The sequence below is a fragment of the Lissotriton helveticus genome, chromosome 1_1 (genome assembly GCF_964261635.1).
Source record: "Lissotriton helveticus chromosome 1_1, aLisHel1.1, whole genome shotgun sequence".
Taxonomy (NCBI): Eukaryota; Metazoa; Chordata; class Amphibia; order Caudata; family Salamandridae; genus Lissotriton; species Lissotriton helveticus.
This window is the reverse complement of record NC_136057.1, coordinates 1,310,954,745-1,310,974,624: the sequence shown is the minus strand read 5'-3', so window position 1 is coordinate 1,310,974,624 and position 19,880 is coordinate 1,310,954,745. Positions and strand designations below refer to the sequence as shown.

The following is a 19,880-nucleotide window of genomic DNA, read 5'->3' as shown; positions in this document are numbered from 1 at the left end:
GGAGGCGAATGATAGCAGGAAATGTTATATTCTGTGCTACAAAACAATAAAATATACAGTGGAAGGCACAACATAATAAATACATTATTATGTATTACTTTAATTTAAACAAAAAGTTTAAATGAAAATTAAAGTTACAATGGGTGTAAGCTACAACATAAATAATCAAAAAAAGCATGTCTCACAAAGTATTAAAACACAACAGGCAAAGTGCTTTTTAAAAAGAAAACACATCATAGTGCTATGTTGATACTTTAACTATCCGTAGATAATGAAGGGGGACGTATTTGAGGCTCCATGGAGCTGAGAGCCTGTTGATGGAAACCCGCACTTTAATGGCTTTCATGAGTTGCATACCTCACATTTCTCGATAATAGAGGCTTTGTGCTCAAAAGTAGACGGCTCGCCATGCCCCTTGTGACAGCTGGGGGGTCCAGCTAGGCTTTGAATGGCAGGGAATAGGACACGGGCAACGTCACACATCTGTTTTTGTAATTTCAATGTGGGACTTTCGTCACTGTGGTGTGTCAATGTCACCAGAACTCCATAGCATGCTTTTATTTACTTTGTATATTGCATGTTTTTAGAACGGGAAAATATGTATTGAAAGCAGTAGTATATCATGCTGCGGTAAGCACTATTATAGTATATTTCTTTCTGACCTCGTTTGCTGAAATCTGTAATTGACAGCGATGAGTTAGTTGGCACAGTTTCTGGAAAAAACTCTTATGTATGACAGGTGCAGGTCCGGCTTTAGCACCGGTGGCGCCCAGTGCGACAATCATTTTTGGCGCCCCCACACCAAATGATCCCCTCCTTGGATTCTCTCAATACCATCGGGCACATGTGCCCCTGAACTCTCCAATCATAATTTATTGGATAAACACATCGCCCACCCTTAGGTCGGCACCCCCTCTACAGGTCAGCGCCCAGTGCGGCTGCACCGGTCGCACTGCCTTAAAGCCCGCCCTGCAGGTATGCTCTAAGAATATCATTGTCAGGATATGGTTTGACACAAATAGCTTGTCCTAAATGGTATTTACAAAAATATTGCCTCGTGAGAGTTATTAGTACACACAATAAGGCAATATTTGTGTAAATGATATTTAGAACACAGTAATTATGTCTGGTGATAGTTCTGGTATGATATTCTAACAACAACAACACAACGATCAAATTGGGGACCCATGGTAATATTTAAAGACCTAAGCTCTGGGAACATTCCCTAACGGTATACAACAACATAAGAGTACCAGAGGGTCTGTAGGTAGTGTGAGTTAATGGTGCAAGTCACCACAAGGCACAAGAGCTTCCTAACTGACTAAGAAATGGTGGTAAACTATGACACCTTGGCAGATGGTCAAAGATACCCATCAGTCACCACTCGGAACCGCCCTTCATCATTTGGGATTCCTTTGAGACCATATACCCAGATGTACTATTCTCAGGGAAAAAGGTAACCAAGATGGTAAATGGTCCTCTTTAGCTGAGATAGAAGGCAGTATGGTCTTCCCACTCCCCTGCAGAGGTAAGTGGTGAAACGTGAGGTGACTAAGAAAGTGCAGTGCAAAAGAGAAAACGAATAAAAAAAATGGAAAAGTGCATTTAAAATAGGACGAGGGAGTAATGAACAATTTTATTCCGGTGATACTCGCTCTACCAATATTAAAAATTGTCAAGACAGTTTGAAAATTAGCTGTCTAGATGTGGTACCAGGTCGACATGTTTCAGCAATGAGGGACGTATTTGTCCTTGCTTTCTTCAGGACCCAACAACAAATATTGCTACTGCAAAACAAAGTAAGATATAAGTGAAAAGTAAAAGTAAGAAAACAGATATAGAGACAAGCACAGAGATCACCTGAAGGTTCTAGGTGTCGAGTCTTGTCTATTCTTACAGGTCATGTATTTCAGATGCCGGCTTAGAAGTACCGACGGAGAGAGCGGTGCTTCACTCTACTCCTGAGCCACTGCCAGGTGGGGTGAGGTCTTCACTTCTTACAAGTTTGTGAAATACATGAAATACCTACAGACCCTCTGGTACTCTTATGTTATGATATTCTAACACACAAAAGAGTTACAAATTCCTGGGAAATATGTTTTTTTTTAACAAGTGCTGAAAGCCTATTATTATTGTGCCCCAAACTGTATACACACATTGATTTTCACCATTGATGGTTAGCTGTTGTACCAAATTTCTCCACAATTCATACATGCCCTGTAGCGCCAAAGCTCGTGCCTGTGGTAATAACTGGACAAGGTTCAAGGCTGGCGCAGTCTGGGCACAGAGATTGGCCTTGGTGTTCTCAGTACCCTACTCCAGGTAGCCACTGGACACAACCTGCAGCTATGCCAAATGGGTACAGGGCACAGGGCATGTTCTGCACCCGGCCGTCTAGCCAGTTCCACTACTCGCAACAGAAATAGGTGACTGGACACAGTGCATGACTAATGGTACTTTCTATTAGACCCAATATCACTACAAGTGTGTAACCATCACTTCTTAGACATGTCTTAATTGCACAGTTGTCAGTGTCTAAAACAGCAGATCTTTGTGCTTTTTGCCTGATGCCACATGGCTCTGTATAACCCACCCATGCTTCTTCACGGCCCTCCCACATTTGAAATCCTGGAGCCAGACTTAACGGAAGTTAACACTAAGGGCACTGTGCTACATATTTCTGTAAAATAAAGTGTTTGTTTTCGTGAAGGTAGCCAGACTTTACTTTGGGTTTGGGAAGCTGTGATTGGCTAGCATGTTTGTCAGCAAGGTTGTTTGCCCCATCCGTATTCTTGACCAGAGTGAGCCCTATTTCTGAGGCTGTGTTACAGGGTTAGTTGTTTCTATCAGAATATGGTTTGACACATCAACAGCGTGTAGCTGATGACAGGGCTATATAACAGCATCTGATCAGCCTTCAGCCGCTCACTGTATGAACACTGTTGAGCCCAGTGTAATGTTTGCATTCTGTCTTTATCGCACGGACCGGTGCTGTTTTATAATGTGAAATCTACACTTGTTTAATTTCTGCCCTTGCTGCGAACTGTTAATGACACATGTACCCGGTGACACATGCACTGTTGGTTGAAACGTACCCTTTCATCGCCTAGCATGAACAGAGCAAGAGTTACCTACCTGATAATAGCATGGCATTCATGTGTTCTCAATATATATCATGGGTATCTTTGCCATAAAGGTACACTCATCTAAAATGTGTGCAAGTAAATAAACACGTTTGCCACTATATTTTGTGTGGCAACATTGATCAATGAAAAGGGCCACCGTACACCCATGGCAGCCCTGTACCGGTCATTTCACATGGGGATCGAGGCACATGCAGCATCTGTGCGTTAACATATTTCCAGTGAGAAGCCGCTATTTTTAAATTTGAAAGCACAACACATGTTGTGCATAAGACCACGCCCTTCTCCATAGTCAACAGACCGAACAGTGGATCCCCCCCACCTGCAGCCAACCTCTGTTGAGGGTTTACATAGACATTCTGCATACCCCAACTTTCTGCTTGGGTGGAAAAACTCTCTATCACCAATCAACTCGCTTGGAGTTTTGAGCAGCACGGATTGCTTGACCCCTATTGGCCCACAGCTAAGGTGGGGGTAAAAAAATGGGCAATTATATAGTCCGGTCCCCCTCTGACTCGCTTGTCCATGACATAAGCCAGCAATTCCATACTTCTGTTAACTATTCCAACAGGTAGCATGGACCCACAGTCAGGCCTCCTTACCTCATTGTCCACTCTGGCTATCCCTGCCAGGAAGATGGCATTTGCCAAGAAGAGGGAGATACAGAGGTGCAGGTGGATAGTGTTACGGGTCCCCTTGAGCGACCGGCAGAACATGAAGGTGACTATGGCGAACAGGAGGCATATGAGCGATATGGCAAGGCCCACCTTGGTGATGATCTCTAGACTCCAGCTCTGTGCATGGGACGAGAAGGACAATATTGACTTTTCACATATGCTTCCACTGACCCTCCCTTCCCCCAATAAATTACTTGTAATATGAAATGCAAACATTAATGCATGAAATCGATTAATGCACCAATCGCACCCACAGTGTTGCTTCATCTTCCAGTTGGTTGCAGAATGCATACTGATCAAAGCAGCGTATTGAATAGTGTTTTGTAGTAATAAGCTAAAAATATCTAAATATTGTGTTGTAGTATTTAGCTCAAAATATCTGATTGTGGGTCAAATAATCCACTACATAGCTTTCTTTAATAAACAGAATTGTAAAACTATATCTCAATATCTACCAAAGTAGTGCCTTTCTAAGTGCGTGTAAAGAACACAACCTATGGGAAATCTGTCTCTGTAGAGGGCTCTGGATGTGTTAATTGCGAGTAAGGGCGGAAGTTCTCAACAGCCTTCCAGCACTGCAAGCTCTGTTGCCTCCATATTTATCTTTGCACTCACTCTATTGCATTACCTCCCTCCATGTGTTACAGTCACTTTTTTGCTGGTTTTGAAAACCTCACTACTTCAGTCTCTATGTGTGTACCATGTGTTTAATTCACTGAAGAAGTTAGTGTAAGTTGGCAATACAATCTCTTTATCCAGAAAAACACTTTAACAAGATGGTGTTTCCTCTCCTTATCCGCAAATCAACCCCATAACTAACTCACAGCTAGATTCATCAAAGACCCGTTTTTGCGAGTCTTTAATAGCGATTCATAAGGAATCGCTATTAAGGACTTGCAAAACGGGATTCATGTAGGAATTGCAAAAAATATTGTGATTCCTACATCTTCCTTATTTGCGATTAGCAATTTGCTCATCGCAAATAAGGATGCGATTTCAAGAGTGCAGGGGTGTCCAAAGGACACCCTGTAGCACCCCTGAAATGAAAATGTACACATGTGTTGCGCACACACATGTCCAAAGGACATGTGTGTGTGTAACATGCAACTTAGAAAAATGCACTGAAGTGCATTTTTCTAAGTTTTCGCTATTTACCACGAAGTTTCAATTTGTGGTAAATAGCGACCAAAAATTGCGAATTCGCTATTTAAAAATGGTTAATGAATTGCATTTAAGGAATCTCAAATAGAGATTCCTTAAATGCAATTCCTCGCAAATATGCGATTTCGCAAATAGCGATTTTTGCATTTGGGATGATGAATCTCAAATGCAAAAATTGCGCTCGCAAAGGGCCAGATTCTGAGAATCTGGCCCTTTGCGAGCGCAATTTTTCTTGATGAATCTACCTGTAATTCACTTACATAACAAGACCAGCAACAGAACAGGCCAGGCCAATGTTGACCCCGCCTAAATCCTCACTAAGTCAAAGTTCTAACATTACCACAAGTTGACACTGTGACCAAGATGCACTTCAACCAACCTTCCTTAAAACCTACTCTGTCATTGGAAGTTTTTATTTGCGAAAAACAAAATGTTTGGTGGACAGCTGTCAAAGTCGACAGTAGTCTTCCACCAAACTTTTTGTATGTTGATGAATCCTCCCTCTTCTGATGATTGCCCATAGAACATCACTGGCTCCAGAGGCGCAACTACAGCCAAATTTCGGGGGGGGGCCTAAGAAAAAAAGTCGAGGGAGGGGCTGAAACGTTAAGCAATAGGCAGAGTGGAGCTGCAGGGGTCTTGGAAGGGGTGAAACAACAACAAAGCCTTATTAACATGCAAATGGTATTTTAAAGACCTGTGAAGTACTCGGGTGCGGCTTTGTGTGTGCCCGGGAAGCTGTCTCATCCCGGGCTGCCACACACGACCGGAGGGAGCTGAAGCCCTTTGAGTCCAATGGGTGTTGCGCGCCTGACTGGCTCTAACAGTAGTGCCATCCCATTGAACCAACTACAGTCAAATCCACGCTCACCTCCATAAAAATTCTGCTCACTAAGAACATTGCTGTGTACAGAAGATGATCTGAATGATCTTTGATGGAACACTGTCGACCGCCTGCCTCACCATTCTGACCAAACTCCTAATGATGGCTGCCTAAAAAATAACTGCTTCTCAGTGATCTTTCCGTGGGACGGCTTGGTTCAAGGTGGAGTGCACCCAGAAGGGATCCTTGGTATAATTCGAATCATCACTCAAGTGCAAGTGGTTTGCGGGGGTGTTCCTGCTGTTTCAAGGATCCCAAATCTAGAACTGGTCACAGCTTGCTCTTCTTCTCAAGCTAATCTTGGCAATGGTAAGAAGATCAAAGACAACCTTCTAAGCTTAGTGTCCCTAGGCTGTAGAACACCTATTCATCCACCCCAACATCTGTGACCCTAATTCCCTCCATATCATTCAAATCTCTACTGCTAACAAAACACTAATGAGCAGTCCTGTCAATTTATTTCGTAATGTGTTGTGATGCCCCAGGAATGAAGAGTGTGTTTTATACAAATAGCAATACAAGCAACAGTAAACACACAAATACATTATTATGACATATCTGAAAAGGTCTTGTTATAACCTGCAACAGGTTTTTCTGAAATGTCTTAAAATTCGACCAAGTACTCCTGGCCTCTGGCTGCATTTCGTGAGATTCACTAGCAGAATCGACATCTGTTGTACCCGCCAGTCTTCAAATGCAGACACACTTGACCAGCAGTTTTACAGGCTACGCCCAGGCACAGACTATCAGCTATTGGGCTTTCTGCTTCCTTGATAACTCTCATACATTCCTGCTGGGAAATCCAGGTGCAATGGCCCGGTTCATGGCCTGCTGACCTACCTTAACAGGATACATTGCCATCAGTACCGCAAAGCTGCTCAGGTGATTACACTCGCAGGTGATTCGCTGCCCGTTGGAGTCAGTGAGGTTACAGCCCTCTGTAGACCAAAAGCTTGTGTTCCCAACGATCTTACGGTATGAGCAAATAGCATCTGTCTTTTCCGCCTGTTGAATGAAATGGAATTAATAGAAGGTGTATGCTTTCTGCAAAGCTGCAAACATGTGCTTAATACTAGTCACCAGGCGTCCCATTCCCAAGAAGGTATGCAGTTGTACAAGTTACCTCTACAATCTCAGGGGAGCAGCAAACTAAACATGACCTACAGTTGCCCATTCCTCAGAGGAGTGGAGAGTACCACCGGTTAATAATGTAACACATTTGGTGTTAAGGGTGTCTTTAACCAGGGTTTGACGTAAGTTACATGTTGCACAGTAAATTAAATAGTAAATGCATATTGCTCGCTAGAGGGCATCAGGGGATGTAAACTTTAATAAACTGATCTCTTGAGAAGCAGGGCAGATCCTGGCTGCACAATAGGTGTCAACAAAGGCAGGGTGATTATGTATGGAGTTATCTGTGTACGTTTGGTATACAATACAGTCATACTTCGGTTATGAACCATCTGATGTTGGTAAGATGTGTTAACAGAGGGTATGAAGAAGGCATCATCTTTGTGTAAGACACACCTGATTAAAATAACAGTAGCAAATGCATGGGGCCACATTTAGAGTTTGGCGGACAGGGTACTCAGTCACAAATGTGTACTCTGTCAGCAATGCCAATTCTGAGTCAAATGGAATGGCAGTTTTCCAACAGTGGTGCCCATATAGGCTCGGCTGCAGGAAACTTATTCCGATTGCCTGTTTGAGATGGGGCCTTCGGAGTAAAGTCATCAGGCAACCCGCTCTATTTATGGCTGACCATGTGCTGTCTCACTGTCAACGTCAGGAAAACCGTGGAAGTCAGAGACAGAAAAACAAAATTACCCCCAACACATAGGAGGAAACTCCCAGGGTGTGGGGGCATTATTTAAATTTTTTTTTAAATATACCAATATACTCCATCTTTGGAAGTTTGTTTTTTCAAAAAACAAAATGATTGGTGGACAGCCATCAAACCTGACAGCAGCCTTCACCAAACGTTTAGTACCTTCAGAGGAACTGCTCTTACAGCGGATCCTCTAAGGTACAGCATCACCACTAGATAAGCAATTGTCTCTAAATTTGGTGTCAGGTAGTCCGTCAAGGTGCATTCATTTGACAAACTCTAAGTTTGCATAAAACATCATCTATCACATAAAACTACCGGTGTCGACCTCTGTAATTTCTCGTTAATCAAGCACTATCTTGTGCACTTGACTTTATGAATAACGTTATCCTTCTACGTGTGCCCAGGAATTGTTTCTAATTGGACATGTGGATCCTCCACTCACATAATCCTATCCTGCCTTTCCAAAACCCTTCGCAGAATTTGTATAGTCCGTCAAGGTGGCCCATTACCATAGTATAGGAGGTGACACATGTTAACTGATCACAAGCAACATGTTCCAGATTTAGTAGCACACAGTATCGTATCCTGTAAATGTAATTTTAGATTCATTAGGAGAGCACTCTGACTTGTTAGCTGATGGGATTTCTGCCTCTAGACTTCAATCAAGGTGTTAAATTGAGTGCTTAATTTGTAAAAAATACAAACCCCAAAAAATGTGCCAAAGCCCTGGTCAGGAGGCCACCACAGCTTGCTCCACCCATTGCCCTGCCAGCACTGACAATGACAGTACCTGGGCAACTACTAACCATCACACTCCTACAAGTGCGAAAATGTGGACTGTTTGAGGCCTTAAAAGCTGTAAGTATGGCTTGGGCGGCAGCTTTTATATTTGTTTTTAATGCATATTAAATGAATAAACAACTGTTGCTCTGCTCATCTCTAATTTACGCAAACAGTGCCACCATGAGACAGCTATCATAAGCGCTGGAGCTATCAATTAAGTGCTGGTGCCAAGCACCGGAAACCACCGGCTCAAATTAAGCACTGGTTACATGTATATTTCAATATTCATAATTGTTGGTGGATGCCGCTGATGTAGTTTTTTTGGGTCCGTGGTAGGTTTTCTCAATATTGAGAAAGAACTGCAATAATATTGTGACCGGAGTACGACTGTCAAAATATTGCGATGGTAAGTATATGTAGGTATAGAGTTGTTTTACTTAACCCAACATATTGTTACCTTACAGATAATTCAATGTAGGTAGATTGGGAGCTGCGAATTACAAATATATACTTACCTGTATGCAGTTACCGTCACAATATTATGGTAGTTCAATGTTTGGCGACAGTATTTCTGTAGATCGATATTTTTGCACTCAATAACATGACATAAAACCTTAGGAAGCCTGTGTTGACTGATTACACTGGTAAAAACATATCTCTTGCACAGGTCTCTCTATATCCTTAAGGTGACAGGTTTGAATCTCACCAGATGCACTCTACCCATATTCTTCCTAGATGGATGAAGTGAATACCATGAGATAGTAGGAAATTCTGCTATTACAGCAAAGGAGCTTTGGAGCTTGGGATAGCAAACGACCAAGATTATTGGTACAATCTTTTACTCACAGACAAATTCTTCAGGACATACCTGTTTCTCAATTTCAAAAGTGAACTTAACGGGTGTCTTCAAGTTGTACGGCTGCTCATTGCTCACAAAGGCTGTTACTACTTCTGAGACCACATCGTACGTCACGTCTTCCTTCTGCGGATGGCTTAGACTCTCTTGCCTCCCTTCGATGAAAGTCGCCTCGGACAACAAGGTGCGCATGTTGGTGAAGGAAAACAGCCCCACAATCACAAGTCCTACAAAAAACATATTGTTCTTGTAATGAGACCAATTTGAAGGTAGGATCATTAGACACTTTTTCTGGCTACAGCAGTCAAACTACTTAGGTTTTTCAAATGCTTTACTGTGCAATAAAAACAATGTATTTCCCCATGTTTCATTGCATTTCATTGTCCCAGTCTTCAGCTCATCAGTAGAATACTCGAGGGTCTTTGGAGTAAGCAACAGGCTAGAACATGCATTTTTGAAACCTGTTATTTTCTACTCACCTCATTTATCAGCACACTTTGGTAACAAGAGTAGTCAGTGTATTTGAGCTTGGATCAACATTTGTGGCTTAATGACCGGCGTGGATCAGGCAGACATTTACACCACAAGGAAAAACTCTTTCAACCTGTATAGACTTCGGCACACAAAAGGCACATATATGTGCATTATGTACAAGAGGTAGTAGGTGTTAAGCTCCTAGAGGTGTGTTTTACGTGTAGGACAGTATTTTTGATGAAGCCCCTGATAGGATGGCGCTGTACCCACTCACAAACACTCCCCCAGAAGGTCCACCCACGAGGGTGTTGCTCTCTCTCCTCCCCTGCATCTGCTTTTACACTGACTTAATCTGTTGTTTACCATGAAATCCTGCACCAATTCAACAGGTCCCCATAGGTGGATACCAGGAGTCTCTATAAAAAGGAGTTACCTTTACTGCAAGATTTAAAAAGTAATTTGGTCCAAACAGATTTCACTGTAACTTTAACTATGGTGGGCATATGATCACACTAAAAGAATGACGTGGATAAGAAGAGCGAGGTTGGTGCTTCACTGTGACCCTCTGAAGGGTTTTGTGGTGACCCAGCAGTGGTTGCTTTTCTCATCAGTTACAACTGTACCCGACTACCCATTCTCTCCGGAGTATGGACATGTGCTTCTCAGTTACCTTGTCTGTCTCAAGTCCAGTCTTTTGCTCCAATCAAAAGTTCGGTCCGCATTAAGGACATTTACACTGAGGTCAACTGCCTCTTTGTGGCACAGCCACTGGTACCTTTGCCCGCCCTTGTTTCTTCCATATGGCAATTGCTTCCCTGCCTGTTTCGCATTCTGTCGGTGGTGCAGGCATTTGTACCCCGGTCAACCCTGCCGCCCTGCCTTATGGACAGAAGTTGTATTGTGTTCTCTCTGAAATAATCTTTCAGAATTACTGACACTTGTACCTCAGGAATGGCATGGATGTCTTTGAAAAGAAAATCACTGTGGGTTAAACAAGACTACTCTTGCTTGGCCTAAATGTAATGACTTCCACACCCTACAGAAATTCCACCCAATCCACTCCGAGCGGCACTACGCGGGTTTGTTCATTAGTAGGAGGAGTTGGACTTCTGTTCCCCTGAACATTTGAGGCTTTCCCTAGCAATAGCCACAGCTCAGCAATCTTCAAATTCATACAAGAACCCCAGCATGGCAGCAAGCTCAATTTTGCTTCAAATTTTGGACACTTGCGGCATATAAACGTGGAATTTTCCACATGTTGCAGAAATAAGGTGATATCTATACACAAAACTGAAATGCTGCTGTGATATGATCCTAACATCTCCCTATCTTGATAAAAATGCTATATGATCAAGTGAGAACGCAGCAGAGTTCATTGGTTTGTCAGTAGTCACCTTCGTTCCCTTCACCTCCTGCGGCTCTCCGGTTCAAGCTCATCTGAGTCTTACTTCCCAGAAGGCTGATATTTTCTTTCTTTCTGTCGCTGCTTTTCCAGACCTTCACAACTGTAAAAAAAGAAAGAAAACATGATATGCATGGGCATTAAGACGTGTCATGGTTTATAGCTGGCTTGCTGTCCATCCCTTCAACATAATATGGCATTTAATCACCACCCGGGGGCAACCGTCTTCAACTCAAGTAAGTACCTTCTTCCTTTCCATGATAAGAAAGCCATGTTCATAGGTAGTGATGTTTTTTACTTGGCCAACAAAAACATTTAAATAAACGACTGCATTAAAGAAACTCTGCAACACTGAACTTCAAGGACTTACTATGGGGCATATTATCAAGAAACAGCGTTAACATTATCGCCGCTTTAGCGGCAGAAAACTTCCGCTAAAGTGGCGATAATGGGCTTGATAATACGTCCTTATGTATTCCCATAGAAGCCCATGTTCTGGTGTGAACATGGACTTCTATTGGTATGCTCAACGGCATATTATCAAGCCCATTATCGTGGCTTTAGCTGCAGTTTTCTGCCACTAAAGCAGCGATAATGTTAACGCCATGCTTGATAATATGCCCTTAAATGACTAACTCTTAGCCAAACAAAGGGGCATATTATCAAGCACCGCGTTAAAATTATCATCTATTTAGAAAACTGTCGCTTAAAGCGGCGATAATGGGCCTGATAATGTGCCCTGGAGAATTCCAATAGAAGCCCATATTGACACCGGAACATGGGCTTCTATTGGAATTCTCAAGAGCATATTCTGAAGCCCATTATCGCCGCTTTAACAGCAGTTTTCTGCCCCTAATGCGGCGATAATTTTAAAGCTGTTTCTTGATAATATGCCCCCAAGACTTTTGGAGAATATAAAGAAAACTGAGGAGCTCGCTATCGAGAATGTACCAGTGTTTCTAAGGTTAGCCATGGTTGGCCTATATTAATTCTCAAGGTAATACTTTGTTGAGCCAGCTAGACGTATTTAACATGCTTCATGGCAAACTACTTCTTCATGTGTTGCAGCCAGGAACACCCCAGTGGTGTTATCTCTAGGCCACATTCACATGTGAATTTAGAATAGTTCTAATTGTTGTGTCATCCCAAGTCATACTATTAACTTTTGAATAAGTCATTTTACATTGCCATGATATAATCTGAATATTATTCTTTGCACTGCAGTAGAAAAAACCACAATATATATACTGCAACTAATATGAGCCAGTCTATGATGAAACACTAATGTATGAAAATGTCCTCAGCCGATTTCTCATGGGTATAGTAGAGTGAATACTGTTCGCTATGCGCAGCGGTTCACAAACTCACCAAACCATTTGCCAATGAGTCTCTGGGTCACCGCAGTCCTTTACATTTCTTCTGCCATTCTGTTACACCCAATTCACCAGAAAAAATGAAGGAACCTAGTGGTACGCTTCTTTAAATGGTTTACAATGATCTAATTTCTACATAGTCTTCTTAACACTCACATGATCCGTTATTTGAAGGTAACGATATCTCTTGTGGCAGAACCAAAGCCAAGTTTTTCAAGGCTACCTCGATGCTCTGGAGTATTTCGGTGGCCATCTGATGTCTTGTTTTGATGGTCATCTGCACCGTATTCCTCCATTCTGGCTTCTTCAGGAGTCTCTCTGTAGCATCCAACAATTTCTGACAAATACATTTCAAGAGTTAATAAACGTCAGTGACATAGTCGCGAAGATGCACTGCCGTGGCTTACCACGTGCTGGACTGCAGGCTTCATTCAAACTTCAGGAAGCAGAATATTGAGGAGTGACAGAACATTTTTTTTTAATGTGTTTATTGTCATTTAGAAATAGTACAAACAGATTCTCGGGAATCAATATTGGAGCATCATGTATCATGTTGCAAATGAAGATCTGTTAACAGCACAAAACAAAATAATCAGGTAAAAGAGCGACAATCCCATATCAATGTAGGGACTTCTAGACAATTTCCCAGCCGGAGTGCAGGCATATAGTGTGTTGGTGCGACTGTGGACACCCAATACGTTTCATAGCCACCATATTCCCATGATATCAACATATTCCCAAACGAAGTAGGTGTGTGCTGGGGTGCATGATGTATTCCCGGGGCTGGACATGTGTATTATACCCCTACCAGACAGTGTGATTGAGCCGGGGTCATCTGAATTGTGAGCGCGTAGCCACACTAGGAACAGGCTCCAGATATCTCTGGGCCTGGAAGCAGTAGGCATTAATTGCCAGAATGTGGACAGATGGTCTTGGCAGAGGCTGACGTCCAATATCCAGGCCATTACCGGAGAGGCATTTGGTTTCCTCCATTGTATCGCTACCTGAATGTTCGCTAATAGCGGTAGCATGCCATGGAGTCTGCAGACTTAAACCGGAGTGTGCGGAGTGGCAGAACCTTAAATGAATAAGCACATTTAAGCATGTTGCCTTCCGCATTGCCCTAATGAAGGAGTGACAGTTTGTCGACAGGGCTACACCACTGCATCAGTAGCCTTTCTTCACAGGTAGAAAGAAGTCTTTATGACTTACGAGGAAGACTCTACGTGTTATCATGTCCATCTCAAATCATTGCCTTGATGGGCTGTGCATGAAAGTGAATACGTGAAGGACATGCTGAGCTGGAGGCAACAGAGTTGAGACTTGTCTGCTCTGCTTACTGTGGAGTTGTCGCTTACAGGTAATGTCGTTCTATGCTGAGAGGTCTAGAGCAGGACACTGGGTCGCTGTGTCTGACGAAGTTAGCTCAGTGAATGACTGCCATGGAAGTAGTAGTAGACTCTCAGAAAATGCTACGTCTAGTGTCCTTGACATGGTTGGGGGAACACTAAAGGCTCATATGTGGGCACTTTGGGGCACATTTGCAGGGCCCACACACGGTGCCAGCAATACAGCCAGCAGGGTATACAGCCTTCACTATCCAGCGCCCAAAAGCATTATGCGTTGTAATGGTATGCGTTGTAAAACTTGCGATGTAAAGGTAGGCGTTGTAAAAGTATGCGTTGTAACGTCATACATCCAGCCAGCAGGGATGGATATAGATAGGTTTTCTCTTGGAGATTTCTGCATCACTGGGCTCTTCTGACAACATGTAGGCTACTTTGGCAGGAAAGCCGCTGCTGAGCTTGCAGAGTACTTCCAATACCGTGGATTTTCCTCTGCAATCTGAGGAGAGGGGCTACGTTGCCAAAAATAACAGAAGGAATTCCACCAGCTACACTCAAGCGCATAGTGGACAACTCTCCCCTCCCCTACCAGCTGATCTAAATCTTCCTTCCCTGGTATAAGCTACTGAGATGTCACCTTAATTTTCATTCCCACTGAAAAGAAGAAAAAAAGGGAGGGTCCTCACAGCATGTTTTATTTGCTTGTAGCATTTACTAATAGGTGCACTTTACTTCAAGCTGCAATTGCATTTACCAGACTCAGTAATCTAGATAGGTTAACCGAAGGTTTAATAGACGATCCATAATGTATTTGAGGCGGAAACACGTGCTGCTGATTTAGTTGATCGTACAAAGGGGGCACATTTAAAGAGTAATAATACCAATTAATAACTACCCACGATGTAATGAGCTAGGCCCACCTCGTTGATCTCAAAGCCAAAAATGTAGCTGTGCACAGCTCTGATGACGTGTTGCTGTGTTGGTTAAATGTGATGTTCTGATGGGCAAGAAGACTTAACACAAGATGTTAGAAACAGAATTGTAAAGAACTTGGATTTTGGTATCAGACTTTCAGTTGTATTTCATTCTGAATATAAAAGAAGTTAGAAAATGATATTATCATAATAGATTTTCCAACTTGCTCTTTAGATGCCATCCATCTCAAGAGCACGGTGAGTTAAGTCTTGAAATAAAGCAAGTTCAACCGATGACACCTTAAACCGGTCTGTCCGGGTAGCTCAACCAACAGAAGATCTGTCAGATGGAACGAGGACCAACTTTGATGCACTCTTTTCTTCAGAACCAAAAATACTTGTTTCCTTTTCTACTGTTACGCACAGAGCTACGTCAACCCCAAAATAGGGTCCTCCCCATGGCTCATCTCTCACCGATCATGTTTAGTGTGTATGTTTAGTCTTTCGCCCAGCTCACCCATTCCATTGTTTCCATTATGCCCATACAGTGATGGCAATCAGCTACCCTTCAGATCTCGTTCCATTCCTTGTATTCTGGCAATCGGTGACTGAATGTCAATCACCGACTGAATCCTGTCAAGATAGAGGTGATGGTGGTGGGCTGCGAAGAGGTTTTATGGGGACATGCATTTAGGACATAGGAACTGGGATGATGCCCCATGCCTGCAGCATGAGCAACAATACCTGGGTGTGAGGACTAATGTCCATTTTCTCAAGCCACAACTGTTTCTGCATCATGTTTCCATCAGTTCCAGATATTGAAGACAATCTAACATGTCATATATTTGTGGGCACATTTTCTGTAGTTAATGGAGCTATATTATTTCTTTTTGGATAATAGAAATGAACATCCCAACTCTGGGTATCTCAAAATATAATGAGCCCACCTTTGTTTGACTGTCACAACTCTGAGTTGCCGCGCCTCTTAATCAATCCCTTTTCTGGTTGCGGATGTGGCAGCGGCTTCTTTTAACCCCTTCACTGCTGGCCCGTTTCTGCCGCTGTGCGGTAAACAAACGAACAGGGCGGGGCCGTGATGAACCCCAGCCGTCATCAGCACACGAGCACCGCGGAGCGTGACGGCTGGGGTTCGTCACCAGCATGCAAGGGGTTAAAGGTGCTGTGCATCACCTTGCAGGTAGTGCTCATAGCCCCCCTGCAGTTTCGAAAGGGCGTGATCTAAAACACCGGGCAATCCCCCGGTGCGCCGCACGGGTGGGAGCCGGTTTTGGGCCCCTGGGGGCCGATTTTGTTACAGGGCCTTTTTTGCAGCATAGCTGCAAAATCGGCTCTGGCAAAGAGCTCGGCGGCACCCCCAACCCCCTGGGGGGGCGAGCACTTTGCCAGGGCCGGTTTTGGTTCCCAGTCCGGCCCTGCTCCCTTCTGTACTCGGCGCAGGCGGAGAGTGCCACACTCCACGGCGACGATGCAATTGGGCTACGTAAGCAGCCGTTAGCACCTGCGTGGGATCGAATATTGCTGGATTTTCAGATGGCAGAGCAAGATCCAGATAATACTGATGCGGCAACAAGCAAGAATGAACACATAGCACCGCAAATGGTGCCCCATTAGGCCCACCAGGGCGCAGACACTGCACGCCTGGCTGCTGATAACCCCAGACACTTAAAACTGCACATCAGATGCGCAGACAAGGGCGCGTGCAGCTGCTTCTTATTATGTAGATAGGTTGTCTGATCCAAAACCTGGGCAGATATGACCCTTAATTTGTGTGGACGTGATGGACGAAGAGTATTGCCACCCAGTACAATTGTATACTATAAATGATGGCAGAGATTTCTTTTTGTCTACCTCTATATAGTCCTCCTCCCCTCTTTCTCGTACGCTTTTTGTGAGCTCATGGGCCAGACCATCGCCTGGACATGCATCAGAATTGCAAACTAGCGACTGCACTGAGAGCGTATAATGTTGATGTATACACTGTAATATGCAACGATCTTTGGTGATGGGGGATGCATAATATGTATACGGGCTATTATGTTATGTTTTGTTAAAAAAATCTTTAACCCCTTGGGCGCGGCAGCGATTCTGCTCCTGTGCGGCGTTTTTCGAAGTGAACGGGTTTATGACAGCCCCCAGCCGTCATCAGCACACGAGCCCCATGATGCATGACGGCTGGGGGCCGTCATCAGCATCGAAGGGGTTAAGAAGTAACAATAAACAAATGTAAACAAAAAAAAAAAGCTAGGATTAAAACGATGGTACAACACCCACCGTTTAATCACTAGACCAACAACCTGATCGGCCCACAGGGTTTGGGAGGAGAAATTTAGGCCACTGTAAAGCAAAGAGTAAAATAAATATATATAGGGAAAGCATGGGTGAAGATAAAGGAGGCGTTTGTTCCCAGGGTGCTTCCTGCCTTCCAGCTGGGACATGCTGAACTTCAGGCATTTTTTATTTTATTTTATTTGCCTGTCAGCCAGTGTTGGATTTTGAAAAAGAGAATAGGTTTTAAAATATGTTTCTTTGCAGGATGTTTGCTTGTGGGCTTAACCACTACACCCCACATCCGGGGTGACCCATTCTCAGAGTGTCCGCCACAGGTGATCAACGGATGGGCCCTTAAAACTTAGCCACTGAAAGGCAAGCTTTTGCAAGGTTGTTGAGACCATAACACAAATAGGACAACACAAATAAAATAAATATTCACATGATAAGATTTCTTAAGTAACAGTTATTTTCTTTAAAAACTGATTTCGAAATCTAAAGTGCACATCACTTTTACCCTATCAGGCTTTACTGGATGAATCTAGTTGTAGGAAAAATCTACAAAGGGACATTCTAAGGGCAGCGTTGCTGCTGTTTTTAGTACTTGTGGTAGTAGCAAAGCCAACCAGCTAATGAATGTGGTGGCAAGCAACAGTATCTTAGCCTTCCTGTAGCGCTTTGTATGCAAGGTCAGATGCTGACGACTGATTACCTCCACAGCTAACTTACTGCTGCAAGAAGAACCAAATCATTTGAGGTCAAAAATGAAGAAGCACTTGTAGGGCAATCCTAGAAAAAAAATGTTCATTGATTGCTTTTGGCATACAGAGCAAGTGACCTGCTAATAGGGCTTGTATCTTAATGCCCCATTCCTCCTAGATCAGTGAGTGAGCAACTATGTAGTGCAATGCGTTATAACCCCCCCAAAATAAATAAATACATTAATTAATTAATAGAAAAACTTGGCTAGCAAGCAGCAGGGTACTAGCCTTACAGTGGCTCTTTCTATGTATTGAACTAGTGGCGGCAATTCACTAAATGAATGAGGAAGCAAGCGACAGTGTCTTAGCATTGCTGTATCGCTTTGTGTCGGAGGTGGCAGCGAGTCAACGAGCTATGCTAGCTGGAAGGCACAGAGTGGGAATCGCATTCACCTGCAGTGAGGCCGAGCTCTTACTCTCTTGGTCCGTTAATGCGCCGCACACTGGTTCGACAGATGCAATGATATCAGCAAGCTCACACAGGAGGGCCTGAAAAAGAAAAGAGCTGGAGACATTATAGTGGTCAATCTCTGCAGATGAAGATATTTTTTTCTTGTTAAAAGTTGCTTGATATCTCAGGGCCTGATTATAAAAAAAAAGAAGAATGCAATTGTAGGTGCAAAATGCTCACTGACATTTTCCAATCTATGTTTAATTTTCACAATGTGACATATATTCCCATAGGGTGTGTTGCATCACAGGCTTTTCGAGTTTGGCCAGCCTGGTGAATATTAATTTGGCATGTCACAACATGCAAATCTGTGTGATTGGCTACTAACAAAGGCGTGATGAGCTGCAAGGAAGAGCAGATCACAGTCCCTGATTTTGCTTTTCCATATAGGAAACATGGTTTTCAGATATAGGGGCTTGGAGGGTGAGCAGAGAGTGGCCTGTTTGGTACAGTTCCCAAAGAGCAAGGGCCATCTTGCCCTTTGAGAATCAGTTGCCACCTCCTTTGATGTTTTGCAACTGCAACTACAGTTACAATGTTTGATGCAACTCACTGAGAATTGCAAATGGAGGGTAAGTTGATGTCATGCTACCCAGTATTTATAGGAATGAGTCTCAAAGCCACGTTAGGGATTCAGAAAAGCTTTGCTGAATTGGTAAAGGAATTTAGTACATTATAACAAATATTTTGCTGTTGCAAACCCTATTATTCTGTGGCTGCAAAATGGATTTGTACATCAGGACCATAACTCTTTGAAACATGTGTGGAGTCATGACCAGTCATTCAATATCACTGCTACTCCTCTGTGTTCACCCCACCACTCATTAGGACGTCTGAAAACCTACCTATGCCCCCAGAAATGCTGGAGATCAACCACCTAAAAAGTGATGAAGTAAATACAGAAATTCCTCCAATCGCATTTTCCGTCTACTTATCCCTGTGCCCCTTTTCCCCCACACACACAAAGTACTGCGCCTCAACAAGGGACATACTACACTTGGCATAATGTTGGTGATTCAGACCTTCAAAGCTGGTCCCATCATTGTCATTTGCAGGAGATGGTCATCAGAGACATGAGATGAACTCTGGCATTTACAGGACAAACATTCACCGTCTGAAGGTTCCCCAAATATATAACATACATTTTATCTTAGGCAGCTCCTGAGAACGAAGGGCTTGGTGCTTTCCAAAACCCGCCTGAAAGCAATCATGAGTGTTAGGCGGGGCCGCGGTTGGCACCAAACCTTTGCGTTTTTACCCAATAAGAAACGTCAAGTGAAAAGAGCTGGCAAAGGAAAAGAAAGCACCATTTTTGAAAAGCCTGACTGATGGGTGGAAAAAACAAGAACCAGGTGGGGGAAGGTGGTGTTGCAATGTCAGAAGTCAGACTCAGGGAACCTGTGAGACTCTCTTGCAGGGGCGCCTCTTAGAAACTTAAAGAAACAACTTTATTTTTGCGATGCTGTTTTCTGGTCCTACCTGCTGTGCTTGGCAATTTCTTACCACTAGAGAAGAAGAGATAGCGAGATAAACGAA

General features: G+C 43.3%; 1 protein-coding gene across 2 annotated transcripts in view; it reads right to left on the bottom strand.

Moving 5' to 3' along the window:
* Positions 1-19,880, bottom strand: part of ADGRE5 (adhesion G protein-coupled receptor E5) — a 160,810-nt gene that overhangs the window by 26,843 nt on the left and 114,087 nt on the right. For both annotated transcript variants that reach the window (XM_078681490.1, XM_078681480.1), the window contains 6 exons: positions 18,287-18,382; positions 12,740-12,920; positions 11,203-11,313; positions 9,347-9,561; positions 6,705-6,869; positions 3,746-3,937 (listed from right to left, as the gene is read on the bottom strand). In XM_078681490.1, coding sequence (XP_078537616.1) covers positions 3,746-3,937; positions 6,705-6,869; positions 9,347-9,561; positions 11,203-11,313; positions 12,740-12,920; positions 18,287-18,382 — 960 coding nt within the window. The remainder of the gene's footprint in view (positions 1-3,745; positions 3,938-6,704; positions 6,870-9,346; positions 9,562-11,202; positions 11,314-12,739; positions 12,921-18,286; positions 18,383-19,880) is intronic.